At 37.7% G+C, this 16,837-nt stretch overlaps 1 protein-coding gene across 2 annotated transcripts; it reads right to left on the bottom strand.

Moving 5' to 3' along the window:
* Nucleotides 1-1,534: 1,534 nt before the first annotated feature.
* On the bottom strand, nt 1,535-15,183 carry LOC139981188 (inositol oxygenase-like). 2 transcript variants are annotated; one of them, XM_071993392.1, is made up of 8 exons: nt 14,767-15,182; nt 13,514-13,657; nt 12,067-12,138; nt 11,579-11,671; nt 9,245-9,382; nt 8,593-8,770; nt 7,831-7,993; nt 1,535-6,244 (listed from the first exon to the last, which is right to left on the bottom strand). In XM_071993392.1, the coding sequence occupies exons 1-8, from the start codon at nt 14,767-14,769 to the stop codon at nt 6,136-6,138; spliced, it is 900 nt and encodes a 299-aa protein (XP_071849493.1). In that variant the 5' UTR covers nt 14,770-15,182; the 3' UTR covers nt 1,535-6,135. The 2 variants fall into 2 exon arrangements, with proteins under 2 accessions (XP_071849493.1, XP_071849494.1); XM_071993393.1 differs by lacking the exon at nt 9,245-9,382 and having other exon boundaries at nt 14,767-15,183.
* Nucleotides 15,184-16,837: the final 1,654 nt, after the last annotated feature.

The raw sequence follows: 16,837 nt of genomic DNA, 5'->3' as shown, positions 1-16,837 counted from the left end.
CACTTATGGCAATATATATACAAGGAAGGTACTGCACTGTCTGTTTTATTTTTCAACCATTACCAAGTTTTATGATTGGTTAGGACCCGTGACGTATTGTTCATGGAGCTCCAAGGGCGGCGGAAGCACTTTCAATCTGGGGGGGCACCAACGTCGAAGGGCACTTTGCAGAAATTCGATTGGACTGATGCAGCCTGATATTTAGTACCCTTTATAACTCTTATTGTATTATCTTATTTGCGTATACACATCACTCCATCAACGCCACCCCCCCCCCCCCCCCCCTCAAGGAAACAATGCATACTAGCACTGCAGTATCTAATGTGCAAATTGGGAAAGAAGGAAAAAGACAAAATGAGGTGAAATCATTATAAAGTCCAAGTCCCTGCACACGCGATCGATACATGCATGAAAGCAAATGAAATATGTGAAAATACTGAAAGAAAAGTAATTTTCTATGTGTTTTTGAATGGTTAAACTGATATTATTATGATCATTATTATTGTAACGACTTTGCCAATAATTCTAACCAATTTAGAAGGGTTATAAGACGGCAAATGATTGTATGTTATAGGCATGCGATGTAATAACCGGTGCATGCCTATATGATATGCACATTAACGTGTTGAACGCGCGCGAAGCGCGCGAAAAATTTTGGTAATATTTTTCGGGCAAGTCGTTACAGCCCCCCAAATCAAATTGGGCTCCTACGCCTGTGGTAGTAAACATTTAAAACTTCCCGAAATATTTCATTCGACGTGGGTTTCGCTTTGTAAACTCTTTTTTATTTAGAAATTTTTATGTAGAAAAAGGGCAAATTTTTAATCTGAGGAAAAGTGGGGGGGCACGTGCCCCCTGTGCCCCCCCCCCGTTCCGCCGCCCTTGTGGAGCTCCCTATATAGAGCTTACAGTTAACCTTATAGTTTGTTATTGGCTATAGGAACTCAAAATGCCACCAAACTTCTTTATACTCGTTGACAGATTTTCGTGACTTCTGCTTTTATTTAGGCAATGTAACAGGCGCGTAGCCAAGAATTTGCCAAGGGAGGGGCGAAAATGTAGGCAAACTATCAGAACCGTAGATGCGGCATTGCAAACTATCAGAGCCGTATACGGCTCTGCAAACTATGATGATAATTTGAAATGTGTCTTAGTTTGACCAGTTTTGCAATATTAAGTACCGGTAATATTTGTTTACATTGTTTTTTATAATCTTGCCCCAGACCTTACGAAACAAAATGGCAAGGACACAGTATTCGCAGTTGAACCAGGTAGATTAGTAAAAGACAATGCTCGTTGTCTTGTATGAAATATCCCCTACATATTGTAATACACAAACACATTGTGTTATTGTGTAATGATTATTGTTATTCTAAGATATCGCCCTCTATTACCAGAGAGAGCATAACCCTGTTAACCTACCGAAGAACATAATAAACTGACATAAATATCCACAAGATTCTCCAGGAATATTTAGATTATTTTGTAATGACTGGAACCCATATCTGACACAGAGAAGAAAAGAAACAATTGGTAAATATCAGAATACCAATTTTGGCATGCTTTAATTAGATCGCCCTCTTATAATCTGAATATTCATGATTATGCAAACACTTAAATTGGTAACATTTTCTGTTGCCCATTTTTACCCTAATACAGAAGAACCATTTTCTTAATCATGTTTTTATCTCCTTTAAAAATATACATTATCTAAAAAAAAGGGAAAAAAGAAGAGATTGCTGATTTAAATATTTCCCTCTTCTTGAAGATTTTATAACATTCTCATTTCTTTGTTTATATATGGCTTTCATACATGCAAAATTCTTTTTATTTTTATTTTTATGGCAAGCAGTTAAATGAAATTTGAAAACAATGAAAATTACTTTAAATTTAATGAAAGTAACATTAGGAAATATATCACACAAAAATTTCGTTATAGAAATACTGTAGAGTGAAAGTTCAATTTTTCAAACTACTTTACCTTGTTTTACAGTATATGATTGTAATATGCATACAAGTGCATTAGCTAAGTGCATGCGTTTATAACATGCAAGATAAGAACATTAGATTAATAAATAATATATCAAAATTAAAACTTGAATTTAGTGGAAACAGTAATTTCAACTCTGCTTTGAACTGACATGTGCATTATGGAAACTTATAAATGGTCATAGAATATATTGGGTTAGACAATGCAGGATTACCTTGAAGGATATTGAAAGTACTACTGTATTTAAAAGGACAGTTTCTTTATTCTTGATTACAAAATGTGAATTTTATATCTGAACATCTTTGCATAGTTCTAATACGCTGATCAACTACTAAAAATTGTGTCTAAACTATCCAAAAACTAAACTTACATATAAGTAAATGAGTAACAGAAAACTAACTGGGAAATTTTAGACGATGGAAAGAGTAAAGTCATTTATAGGGACTGCTGCCAACCAATGGCTGGATTAAACTCAGTTGGTTGACCACTGGGATTGTGACATGTTGGTCACCGATCCGATTCCCATTCTGGCCATTCATCTTTGCTTTTTCCTCCATAAAATCACAACTGATCTAAGATAAAGCAGTAACTGATTTATTAACAAACGACATAGGAAGTGAAAAATGCCCTTTAAATTCAATTGTATATCTGTCACATGTTTTGTTATATAACAAACTCATAACAAAACCAACTCTCTCTCTCTCTCCACCTCAAATTTCTCTCTATCTTTTGAATCAATTTGGGAACTTTGTAAAACGTAAATCTTACCCAGACTGGCCACTGGACTAGACTTTCTAACTACCAGACTTCCTGACTACTTACGAATCCGAAAAAAAAATAATAATAAAGAATGCTTGAATTAACCCTGATTAATGAACCTTCTTGTTCGATACATAACGATTACAAAATAACTTTCTATTACACTTCTAGGTAACATCTTGAAAGACAATCTCATTTTCACACTTGAGCTACCTGCCAATATGTTTTGTAATAACAGGCCAACTGTGGCTCATTTGAACCACTACTATGAGCTTAACTTGTTTGGAATGTACCTGATATTCATGGGCCTGAGCGGACTACAGTACCATTATCAAAAGAAACAGCAGTCATCCGATTGGAAGAAAATCGGAGAATATCATTCACAAAGTGTCCCTTAAAGGGTGTGAAGATTCGCGCAAAACGAAACGTCTTATGCCGGTATTTTGACCTAGTTTCGAATGAGGTGTAACAGACAGTGTTACACACCACCATCAATCCCAGAAAATACACACACAGCTTGCTACCGTCGGTAATTAAACACTAGTTTACAGTCAGTACATACAGCTGCGGTCAATACCCACAGCACAGTATAAAAACGATACAGCGATGGACATCTCAGGTCCAGCTTAAGATAACAATTAAGGTTTCACGTTTCATTACTGTCTGCATTTTGTAGCGACACGAACGAAACGTCACTTGCAAGCAACAGAAAGTTAACTTTTTCAGATGGCAGCGATACAGCGATGGACATCTCAGGTCCAGCTTAAGATAACAATTAAGGTTTCACGTTTCATTACTGTCTGCATTTTGTAGCGACACGAACGAAACGTCACTTGCAAGCAACAGAAAGTTAACTTTTTCAGATGGCAGCAGGCGGTTTGGGGCTAGTCTTCAATGGCTTTAACAGTGTGTTCATGACATTGTGAGGTATGTGGAGTTACTTGGAAAGGAGATCAGATATAACACATGATCAGATTAAAGTTTTGTGTGAGTGACCTACACTGTAGACTGTGCATCCGAAAGGAACATATTCAGACATTCTAAATCAACAAGCTGACAGGAAGGGGGTATCTTCTAAGACGTGCTAACAATGGACCAACCCCTTCACGAGATCATAATGCTTTTTTCAGAGTTGCACCAATTTTCCACCAACTTAAATCAAGAACACCATCGACTTACTTTTACACCAAACTATTTCGACAGGGAAGAACTTCGCAACCTTTGTTGTCAGCCTCTTCGCTTTTTGCATATTTTCGTGATTTAAGTAAAATGACTCGGTGCAGCGCCGATTGGTGGATTTCATGCCCGTAACAAATCGGTCATACCTCAAAAACTTGATGCCCTTTTTCTGATGAACAAATTCGATATAAGTAAGTTTTTTCCCCCTTCTGTTTTTAGATATCTCTTTAAATCTTAAATCACATAAGTCAATAGATGTACAAAATATGGGATTTGAGTATTACAAGTTAGTAATATCCAACGTGACTTTCATAAGTAATTATTCATTAAAACGACGAATTATTGCAGACTGCTCAATTCAACTGATTGCTGCAAGATTTCTTAAAATATGACGATACCTTTTTTTTTTTTTTTTAAGGCACTTTAAGAATTTGGGCAAGTTCTCCACAATTAGCCTTCCCCTTTAGTTAAATTTCATTTCATCAAAGGCATTAAATGGTCTACAATATATACATATCGGTCAATTTCTCAATAAGTCGCTGGTCATTTTAGCTATTTTTGGCAGAACAACTATGACCTCAATAAAAGGTTGGCAAGCTTTCACCAGATTTTATAAGTTGTTAAAAGACTTTGTCAATATACATGAATGATCTCAATCAACTGGTTGTGAGGAGATTTTCAAATATTTTAATAAAAAAGATACATTGCTAATTTCTGAATTTCTTGTAGATTATTGTAGATATGCATATTAAACACTCCTATCCTGTGCGGATATAATTGGTTGCTATGGAAATGTATTTGCAACCTTTGCTGTACCTGCGCATCTAATCTTGTGATAGCTTTTATGAATAAAATGGGGAAAAAAATTAGTTTGAGGCAGATTATTAGTTATTACAATAAGAAAGATATCTCACAGGTGCAAGCTACCAGAAACTAGGTGCTTAAAAAATCAACTTGAATGACAAAACACTAAATCCTGATAAATTCTGTTTAGAATCATCTCGAATTTCATGACAAGGTACTTTGCTTTCTTTAATACCCACCCGTGAAGTTTTTTATGTTTTCCAGTAAACAAGAAACACATTAAAATTCAGAAACATTAAACTTTGTAATATCACTGTTCCTTTGAATACATATATATATATATGAGGACACTGCTATAACATATATCCTGTATTCAAGGGGATCATGTCCAAGCATGTACGTGCTTTAAGGGGACACTGTTATCGAGGTCAGGCTGCACGTATAAGATTTAAGAGGACATCTTGTCACATCCAAGCTGTAATGGGACAATTTTATCATTCCCAAGCAGTATAAAGGAGGCACCCTTGTCACATCCAAGTTTTAAGTGGACATTGTTATCCTGTCCAAGCTAGCGGGGACACTGATCACTTTCATGCTTCAAGGGGGGCACTTTTTGATCAAAAAGAACTACTTTCATTTTCCTTGCTTCAAGCAGCATACTAGCTTCATAAAACTGAAAGCAGCATGTAGGGTCATATATATATATGGTTTCAAGAATCTCACTATTAACAGAGGCATACACTACAGTGACAATAACAAACAAGAATACATTTCACCTAAAACATTTGGAGATTAAATGAAAGACACCAATTTTCTTAAATCATATCAGTTCTTTACAGAGACTGTAAGTAAGATGTCTTTGAAATTTGGGGCCAAAACTGACTGCTGCTTTAAAGGTTTGCCCTTAGAAAACAACGATTGCATACTACTTTTCTCAATACATAATTATTTGGGTAATAAAGCCTCACAAAATAGTCTTTAAAATCGGTTGCATTTATGAAAGTAGACCCGTTTCTTTAACAAATACTTTTCACAACTGTCTGTTTTGAAATAAACACAGATTGATTGCAGGCTGTAAGTTTTCAAGAAGAATTTTAAAAAATGTAAAAAAAAATGTAGGTTATCTTTTGCATTCATTTATCGATTATATTACAAAATTTTCAATCCTATTGAATTATATTGCTTGAATCATTTCTTACTTTGTAAAACCATCCATACCATGTGTCATGTATTCAGAATACTTGTATTTAATGACCATTCTGACATACCGCCCTCTATTCTATTAATTGTATAAATCTGTTGAATAAATGAATTGATGATAAGATGGCTACCTGACTATATCAAACATATTTAATACCATGCTGAGCCAAAAGTCTCATTCAGAGTTAACTTTGAAATTGAAATCACCACTGCAGTTTGCCAGGGCAGTATTTGTCGATCAGAGACTGGTAGTAGGGTCGCAGCTTGTCGATGTCTGGAAGCTTGTCGACTTTGGAGTAGAGGTCAAATTGGCTGCAAGAGAGAGGACAATTTAAATCCAGCTAGTTGGGTTAAACGATATGAAGTTTCGTATCATACAAATACGGGCGTACAATTGTTTTTTTTTGCTCTTGGTGCTTTAGCATCTTGGCTTATTTAAGTGCTCCAAGAGTAACGTGGAGATGGGTATCGGTTGGTCCATGTTTATAATGGAATACAAAATGAGGCTTTAATAACAGAATTCCTTCTTTCCAACCATCCATATCCCATTCCTGCCAAATTGACCATTTGCTCTCAAATGAGAGAGAGAGTAAAGGCGGGTCTAATTAAAGGGTGTGAAGACTTGCACAAAAAAAAACGTCTAATGCCGGTAATCTGACCTAATTTTGTATGAGGTGTAACAGAAGTGTTAGACACCACCATCGATCCAAGAAAATACACACAGAGCTTGCTACCGTTGGTAATTAGACACTAGTGTACAGTCGTTATAAACAGCTGCGGTCAATACCCACAGCACAGTGTACAAACAATACAGCGATGGACATCTCAGGTCCAGCTAAAGATAACAAGGTATCACGTTTCATTACTGTCTGCATTTTGTAGCCACAAGAGAAAAACTTCACTTGCAAGCAATAGAAAGTTAACTTTCTAGAGATGGGGGCATGCTGTTTGGGGCGAGTCTTCAATGCCTTTAAGTTACAGAGCCGCATTAGTCAAAATGATACCACAAGTGGTATACCATGAGATAAATTTCCATGGAAAACCTTGCATAAATGTGCACACATACGTTGCACACTCACTTACCTGTCAGCAGAACACAATGATAACTGCATCACATTTGGTCTACACTTGGCAATTTTACTGTTTTAAAACATTTCTTTTTTTTTAGTTACAGGGCTTTGCATAACATTTCCACTTTCACACTCAAGATTTACTGATTGTATCTCTTCTAGCAATTAGTATGGAATGTCTTAGCAAATGATTAAGAGGAATGGAACAGTGCTGGAAATATGATCTTGTCTTTATTATTGATGCTGAAAGAATAAACTCAAAATAGTAATGAATGTTTTCCAGGAATTTACAGCCTTTATATTAAATGACAAGATTCTGATAAAAGTGTAACCACTTTCTATTTTCAAGGGGGGGGGGGGGGGGGTTCAAGCAAGGACTTCAATATGTGTACTGGGAGAGGATGGAAATGATGGGAGATGGGACAGAGGTAGCAGTATGAACAAGGGGATGAAATAAGAGGTAGAGGTGTGACACAGCTAATGAACTTACTTGAACTCTTTCACCCATTTCATCATCTACTTATCTTTGTTACTACAGAGGTACTCATAGGCACCACAGGAGTGCCAGGGGAGATGTCAGGGGAGATGGGAAAGAGGTGGAAGTGTGAACAAAAGGGATGAAATAAGAAGAAGAGGTGAGCCACAGCTAATGAACTTACTTGAACTCTCTCACCCATTTCATCATCTACTTATCTTTGTTACTACAGAGGTACTCATAGGCACCACAGGAGTGCCAGGGCAGATGTCAGGGGAGATGGGAAAGAGGTGGAAGTGTGAACAAAAGGGATGAAATAAGAAGAAGAGGTGAGCCACAGCTAATGAACTTACTTGAACTCTCTCACCCATTTCATCATCTCCTTATCCTTGTTACTACAGAGGTACTCATAGGCACCACAGGTGTGCCAGGGGTAGAAGGAATGGAACCGTATCATATTAAGGCCTTCGTCTGGAATCTTGCAGTTGTTGTGAAGTAGAACGTGGTACATGTACTCTGCAATCAAAATAGAGGGTAAATGAAAAAGAGCCTTGTTATAGGGTGTAGCCAGAGATGTCTAGTAGACAACAAATAAACCCAAGCCCATCCTAGAAACATTCATGATCCAGATGTCCAAAATGAGCGGCAAACATCCTACAACATTGAATAACAACATATTATACTGTAGAATTGGAGAAAAAATTGGAACTACCTCCTCCCTTCCTCCCTCCCCTCTCCTCCTCCCTCACCCTAACCCCTCCTCCTCCCTCCCCTACCCCCTCCTTCTCCCACCCCTACACCCTCCTGTTCCCTCCCCCATACCCCCTTCTCCTCCCACCTCCATACCCGCCTCCTCCTCCCTTCCCATATCCCCTCCTCGGCCCTAGATACTCCATTAGTAGTACACAGTAGAATATCTACTTTTTTTTTTTTTTTACTATAGCTCTTCGACTGGTTAAATTGTTTCATACATTCTCTTATTAGTCTACAAAATAACCAGGGAACAAACATGTTTAAGTATTAAAAACTTCTCTTACGAAAAAATTGAAAACCTGACTTTGACACTACAGCAGTTGTACGACTACCAAATAAAAAAAATTAAAAAATGCACAAACCATCATGTCCCCAAGACATAAAGATATTGTCCAGTCCGCAGTTTTCTTCGTATATACCCAACTTGGTATTGTATCGGGGGTCGTTGATATCAGGGTTGTCAGAAAAGCTCTCCGGGCTGTAGACAATAGACGGGTCGAAAGCACAACCCACAGGGAAGGTATCTCCGACTACACACCACTGTGTCGATGAAAACAAAAACAAAGAGACATAAGCAACTGACGGAGAGGGGGAGAGGGGATGAGGGGGGGAGAGGAGGAGAGGGGGCAGAGGGGGAGAGGGGGGAGAGAACATGACTGCAGGAAAATCATAATCAAATGATGGAAATATTCAGCTTTTCTATCTTGGTCTGTCTTGCTTCATTGAACTTTTCTTCTCTCATCAAGTTTAGAAATGTTTCTCATCCCAACTATAGGAATACCACTTATTTGCACTTTTGGAAACAGCCGGTCACAGGACGCAGGCCGATTATTGTATCGTGCATTCCCGATACCATAACCACCGGACAGGTGTTTTCCCAATCAGTTGGATATGGGGACGTACGAATAACCGATTATGCACACAAGTGAGTAGAGGAAGCGATAAACTGTCTCATTGAACGAGGTGCTATTTATATTTACTCGTGCAAGACCAGATGTTGGTTCATTTTAATACCTGTGGATCACCCCAAATAGCCATGACCTTTCCCAAGTCATGGATTAAACCGACGAGATGGAACCAGTCCTGATCGGGGTGCTGCTCCCGGATTCTCTCCGCGGTCTGGAATGCATGATAGATGTTAGGGACATCGACCTGTAAACGGACGAAAAGGACAGTGCTACCCAGACTTGTAGTACCGGTACAACAACATAAACATGAATACAAGGAGGGTTCCCCCTTGACATGAGTACAACTGTACAAGGCTCAGATACCATAACGAGCGCTAGCTCTGCGGGCTCTGGCACTATTATCTATGACTGCCTTTACTAATAGAGGGAAACGTGCCGTGAAATGTACACAGTCTAACGATGCCTGTTCCCGAACAGAAATTGCATCTGCAGCACTTGTATACTGTATGTAGGAGTTTTTAACCATACGTCAAAATGGAATTTCAAAGATAACTTTATTTTAAATAGGTTATTGACTGTGCTTTTATCAAGTACAACTTTCCTTGCTATGTCCCAGCTGTGTTATCACTCAGCAGGGTAACATATCTTACCCTATACCAAAATATAGTAACCGATCAAGTGTGGACACAAAACCAGATTTGTGCAATTTTTACTTCTGAATAGGGTATATTACTATAGAAGAGAATTTAGGAGGTCTAAAACAGAGATAGGCAGAGATTAAATGATAAGATAAAACATATCAACAGGCAAATGAAAACATTAACCTAACCTTCAAACAGTGAACAAATAAGCCGTGTAAACACTCGTTAAGTACCTATTGTCAGAACTGTATCAAAGGTCAGGCCTCAAGTAGGGTTGAATTTTGAGAGGTTATTTCTTCAACTTCACAGAATCTATACAGAAGTCAATTTATGAATCGACATGGACCGAATGAAACCAATCAGCCTAACATTGTTTTTCATTTTTTTTTAAACTATTTAGAAAATTTATTAGTCACCTGATCACAACAAAGTTTGTTCCAATTTTCTTATTCTGCAGTGTTTACTGAAATGGGGCACATTCTAAAGAGGCTTTAATCTGTGTTGAGAAGTTTGTTTAAATTTAAGCCGTGCAGAACAAGATAGAGCATTTTCTGAAGGAGCATGAATGTTTCATGATGTTGTTGATCAAACTGTACCTCTAGATTTTAATGCTACCCTGATACATACTTATCAGCTGTTTGTCTGCCACAAACATCACTAGTATTTCAGGCAATTTTTTGTGCCCTGCTCAAGATAATTTTAGGGTATGGTATGGCAACTTGAGAAAGGGGACATGGCAGTAGTTGCTATGGGTAATGGATGACTTCTAAGGTCTTTGGAATCTGGACAAATTAACAATGTGAAAAACAGGAACAGGTAAAGCCTAACAAGCCTAATTCTAGCAATAAGAACAAAAACACTAAGCAAATAAAACCGATGTTATCAATATGGTAGAACCAACCGCAAACCCGGTGCTACTTTAAGGATAAAGATTGCAGCTCTTGCAGGAAAACAGGTTGTGTGCAAAAATTTGTAGTTCCAAACATACAAAACAGTCAAACCCCCCCCTCCCCCCCCCATAAAGTCAAACTGAATTAACCTAGCTCAGGAATGCCCAATGGGTCAGAAATAAACAGTTAGGTTTGCGTCGCACACTCTGTCGAAAGCAGAGCAAAACTGTTCACAGGTTGTGAAGGAAGGACTAGTATGTATACGAAGAGATAAGTATGGGATGACTAAGTTATGTACATAAACATAAAAGTTTAACCAAACAATACCTTCATCCAAATAACAAGCTTCTAATATTGTAATATGATAATGGCCCTTGTTTTAGTAACTACAAGCCATTCGATGGTGCAACACAGACAATATTCAAGTCGCTTAATTTTTAATTAGTAGACCTTGATAGATCTGTATATTGTAATATTCTTTCTTTCTTTTTTATTTTATTTTTTGAGAGGGGGGAGGATATGGTCCCAAACATTTTTTACTAACTACATACTTAAAAAAAAAAGTAACAAAAAAGAAAAGGTGAATAAAATACCCATTTTATAAACGTTGCAGATATTATCCACAAATTTCAAAGGTCAGGGACTTGAGGGATCGGAACAGATTCACCATTGAAACTTCATACCATTAAATGTCTTGGTAAATGATAACGAGGGGCTTCATATGGCAAATAAGTATCACAACTGAACGTGGATATGTCTGTTCACAATGTCGAATAAAAATTGCCTGTAATCAAGATTATTATAATAAAGCAGTTACAACAAACGATAGTATCGTTTAAGAAATGATGGTGCTGACTGCGAATGATATGAAATATAGATTCTTTTTTTCTCTTTTTATGGCGTACTTACATCAGGATCACTTTCATCGATCAAAGTGTTCATGAACTCCAATGCTTCCATAATGGTCATCTCTGCTTTGTTGAACTGCCTATATTTTGCATGCTAAGGTAAAGAAATAAGGAAAGCTACTATATTACATCACAATGACAATTAAATTAATGACAGGGCTCATCACATGGCACCTTGGGGTAGATACTCACTAACTTAAATTATATAATAAAATGTCAAATTTGGCACAACAAACGAAGGCTGGAAGTAATTTCATGGCAAACCACAAAAATTCAGACATTAAAATGTGTACAGTATTGAATTTTGGTATGAATTCTGAGTTGGATGATACAGCCCCCACTCTTCCCCCCTCCCCACCCTCATTGTCCCAACAACTCTCCCCACCCCCAACCCCCTCACTTGTTACCCAACCCCTTACCCAATCCCTGTGCAACCAACACACACATCAGAGGAGTATAAAAGTACTAAATAAGCTCAAACTGCTGAACCTTCTTTTCGACAAAATCAAACGTCTGATTTGTGTGCATCAGTTTGTAGGTCTTCTTCACTAGTTCATTTTCCTGAAAATTAGAAGAAAACAAGAAAGTCATGTAAAAGGGACTTTGAACGATGACAAATCACACATATCTGAACAGCTACTTACCAGGTAGCCTACAATATATACCTGTAGAGCAATAAGGGCTGACCCCTACTGTAGCTAACATTAACCGTGTTGAAAAGCATATGTATACAGTACAGTACATTACATTACATTACAGCTCCACACACCCTACAGTTTATTGTGATATCACACAGCAATTACATGGAGCATAAATTGAATGCATATATATTGTGCAGGGTGCTCTGCACCAAGTGAGGTTGGGTGAGTGGTGTGGGAGGGGGGTGGGGAGAGTTGACTACTCAAAAATGTTCACATGGAGTTGTGAAAAACAACTGGTTTTGAGTTTTGACAATTAACATGCTGTAATCCATTGAAAGAAGTTTTGATATAAATTTCTATCAAAATCTATATTTAAAACTGACATTAACTGTTATGGCCGATGTATGCAAATGTGTATGCAAATGACACAGTTGTGTTAATAGAGAGAAATCATTTGGATGTCTCGTTTTAACTTTTAAGTGGCAATGGAGCAAAACTAAACTTGCTAGGTGCTGTGACTGCTCGACACTTTTGCTTGTATTATGCACTTAAACTTTCCAGTCTTTCTAAATAGCAGATGATTGATATAACAAATAAGATATTAGTAAGGACACATAATAGAATGTGATGGCAAAGGGTGGGTGCATGGGTGGCTGGGGGAGGGGTGAGAATATTGTAGAGACCGAGTGGGAAAACTCAAAGAATAAAAAAGACACCTGCACACTCTGGGGTTCTGTGCAAATCTGCTGTACTTTCTGTAAAGTCTGACCCTGGCTGGTTATCAGGGTTTCAACCAATCAAATTGATAATACAAAACAGTAACCAATCAAAACATAGGAGTCCTTTAAATGCAGGAAGGTCCACCCTAATAACAACTATTAAGTAAACAATACCTACAGTATTTATACAGGACTGTAATGTATTTACCTACAGGTAAGTAACAATGACACTTTACTATGATATAAATGCAACCTGGGTATGTGTTTACAGGTAATTACATATCACTAATTAATTACTATGACAGGAATGTACTGGTATGCAGCAACACATGTGAAAGGTTTGAATGGTGGAAACTAGAGAGAACTAGCCTATGATCTCTACAATATGAATAATCATGGTTACACCGACTGATATTGTGGCTTATTTGCTTATGATATAGCAGCAAGATCCATGTGACAGAATATATACTAAATAATAAGTACAAGTCTTCAGTGTGACAAATTCATCCATTCACTCAAACAAAATTCTGTTAGTTGATCAATGTTTACATGACCAAAATCGATGGGCTCACTTACCTCTGAGAATATTCGAAATGACTCTTCTTTCTGGTTAATTGGTTTAAATGTTGTTTCCTCTAGATGGAGACCAAGTTTCTTCTTTTCTTCATCTGATAAATCAGGTCTGTACACCACCGATGGGTCCAAAATGTGAACTTTCTCCTAAATGGCACGTCAAAGGAGTAAAAAGTCTATAAATCTACATTTTTTTGCAATACTATAATAGACTGATTTATATGCAGTAGCATTCTCTACAGTATTTTTATCCTGAAAGAATTAGCTTAGAAGCTGGAAGTGGGTCTTCTTTTCTGACTCTAGGCTATAGGGCTTATGAACAGGCATGCATCCAGTCCGCTAACAGCAAATGGGCAATCAAGTTATCCCCCTCCCCCCCCACCCCCACATAATAATTTTCATTACCCTAAGTTACCTCTCCCCCATCTTAAATCTGTGTCGCAGTCATGATTTTACCACAACATTCAGTGAGCCTGCATGTGGCCTGTAAAACTCGGATTCTTCACTAATGCAATGGTAATAATAAACAAAGTGGCTATTCTTATGACTAGTCGTAACAATAATTTCCGATTACGCATGCGCAGTTGCTATTTTTACAACCAAGAGTACTATTTTTACGACTAGGAGTAACCATTATTTTCCGATTAGGGTAAGGGTTAAGATTAGGGTTTAGGGTTAGAGTTAGGATTAACCCTACTACATGCGAAGTTGCTTTATTTACTTTACTGCGCATGCATTGGCCGTAGTCGTAAGAATAGCCACGGCCAATAATAAATGCTGTTAACTTGACTTACTCATGGTGAAGTAAATCACACAAACAATAGTAACGATTGGCAAAGGTAGGCTCCTTAAATGAGTCGGCCTATAACTTAGTACAAAATAAGGCCTAGCTTTTGTCTTTGCCTAACTTTGGGCCTATTCAAAACACTTTACGTCCAAGTTCTAGAGGGAAAAGAGATGGTAAAGGCTCTATGCCTACTGTGTTGTAATAAAGATTAAGAACTTCTAATAAAGAAATTACTTCTATCTCTTTGTGTTCACCATGCTCATTAACCTGTCTGTATTCTGTACGTGTTTTTGTCCCTTCTGTTACTGTAACTTGTCATTTAGCCTCTGAAGAAGATCCTGTTACTGGGATCGAAACGTCAGGCCAACTTACTCTTACACATTTTCTTACACAGGCTCTCTAGTGGATAAGCAGTTTGCTAACAGTTTTTATTTTACTTTGTAATAAAGAAAACAGAAAATTATCTTACCATTCCCGCTTTCTCCTTTATTGTCACTTTGACTCGCAGCTTACCACTAGAATACTGTGATAATAGAGTTTCTAAGTTAGACCAGCAGGCTAGTACAGTAGTAGTATTAACTACTATGCTACTAGTCGTGCTTTTTTGACTTGATTTGATTTAGGAATACAACAGGTCCGGTTAGGCTACAACTTACATTAGTTGTGTGCTCTAACTTAGTTATTAAATTTAAGATAAAACGATACGACTTGTGCGATAAGTATCGCTTTTATCTTTATCACAGACAGAGTCAACAAAATACAAGAAGCTGGAGATAACGAACTTTACATTGTTCGGCGAGCATGAACAATATCAACCACAGGAAAGGTGGATTCCACACCAATCCGCCCTACACAGAACAATTCTCAGTCAGTGTTTATAATGTATTGAATTTGCATACAAAACACAGCAGTTGTTGCGAAATACAATTGGAAGCGAGCCAATAACGTAGTCATGGTTTATGCTTACTATTTCTGCATGCGTCATATAATTCCCATTATTTGTAACGGCCATGAAAGCTTTACAAAGGGCAGAAGCAACTCTGACTAGCTAACAACCTTGACCAAAGATCAGAAATATATATGTATAGTTTGGCCTGGAACCCATGAGCCACACACAAAGACAAAAACACCAACGAAACAGATTGCAGATGGTTCGCTCTAACCAGGAGCTGCTATTGTTATCTTATTGCAGCGCCCTTGAAGAGGTGGAGGAAGGGATGAAACGTGGGGAGGGGAGGGAGTGAGGGATCCGAAGAGGGAAACAATTAAGAAATGGGGGTATTTTTCTTTGCAAACCAACAAACAGCTTTTAGAAAGTCATAAAACAGCAAAATTTCTACCACGGTATATCAGCACACCATATGGTATAAAGCCCCTCCATTAGGTCTATTAATTGGTCTCCTTCTAGAAAATTAAACAGATAATTTAAGCTAGCTGTTGCAGGAGGCAGACATCATCCACGGCTAAAGTTTAAAGGCAATCATAGTTGAGCACCTCCACCCCTTAATTACTTTCATTAAAATGCAGTAGGCATTAATTGTCTGTTCTAAAGTTCTTAAATCGTTGGAAGTGCAACAACTAACTTAAAAAAAAAAAAAAAACTTTTCGTGCACATAGTTCATGCCATGCACAGTGCAAGACTACGGCTGAGGCTAGCTTCTCCCCATGACAACAAGTATATGAGTTAACAGCTGGTTAAATTTATCTAGAGATCACTGACAAACAAACACGCCTACCAAGAATAAACAAGACAACGGTAAAAAGCTGATAACTTGAATGCATTCATCCATCAGTGGTGGCTTGTTACAAGCAACCGAGGGACAACGGCCAAGTATAGTGCTGGGGGAGCCAAGAACTACTGGTGCAGAGTATGATGAAAAAAATATAACATGTAAATGCGGATACAACCTAAACCGCAGTCGAACATTCTTAAACTTTATTGTTTCAAGAGTTGTAAAGTATATAGCACAATTTCTCATCTGAACGTCATGAAGTGTCGTAGCCAAGAACTCTTATCCGAGTACTCGGCACTTGAGGTCCAGTATTTCTACTGCGGCTTCTAGGATCCGAGTACCGAGTACCCGGTGTCCGAGTATGGAGCGCATAGTATAATCCGAGTACCAAGTACAAGTACTTTTTCATCCGAGTACTTTTCGAGTAGCCAATCGTCGAGTATAGGCCTACCTTTTATATTTAATAAATAAACAATAACCTTCATAGTGCTTATAACTGCTTCCTGGACGATAATTTCTCGGATTTTGTTACTGTTCGGCAATTCTGAGTGTCTGATATTGAAACGACTAAGCGGTAGGTTATGGAACGCGAAAAGGGGTAACATTATTTTGTTGTTTAAACTAAGTTCAAATGTTGCTGTCTAAACTGAAGTTGTTGCTACTATTTTCCCATGTTGCTGTTGTTCGTTGATGTCTTAACTTACGTTGATGTCTAAAGTCACGTTGATGACTAAACGCGCGTTAATGTCTAAACTCACGTTGATTTCTAAACTTACGGTTGATGTCTAAACTCACGTCTAATACTTT

This window comes from Apostichopus japonicus, chromosome 15, assembly GCF_037975245.1.
Source record: "Apostichopus japonicus isolate 1M-3 chromosome 15, ASM3797524v1, whole genome shotgun sequence".
Lineage (NCBI taxonomy): Eukaryota > Metazoa > Echinodermata > Holothuroidea > Aspidochirotida > Stichopodidae > Apostichopus > Apostichopus japonicus.
This window is presented reverse-complemented; position numbering and strand designations above follow the sequence as displayed.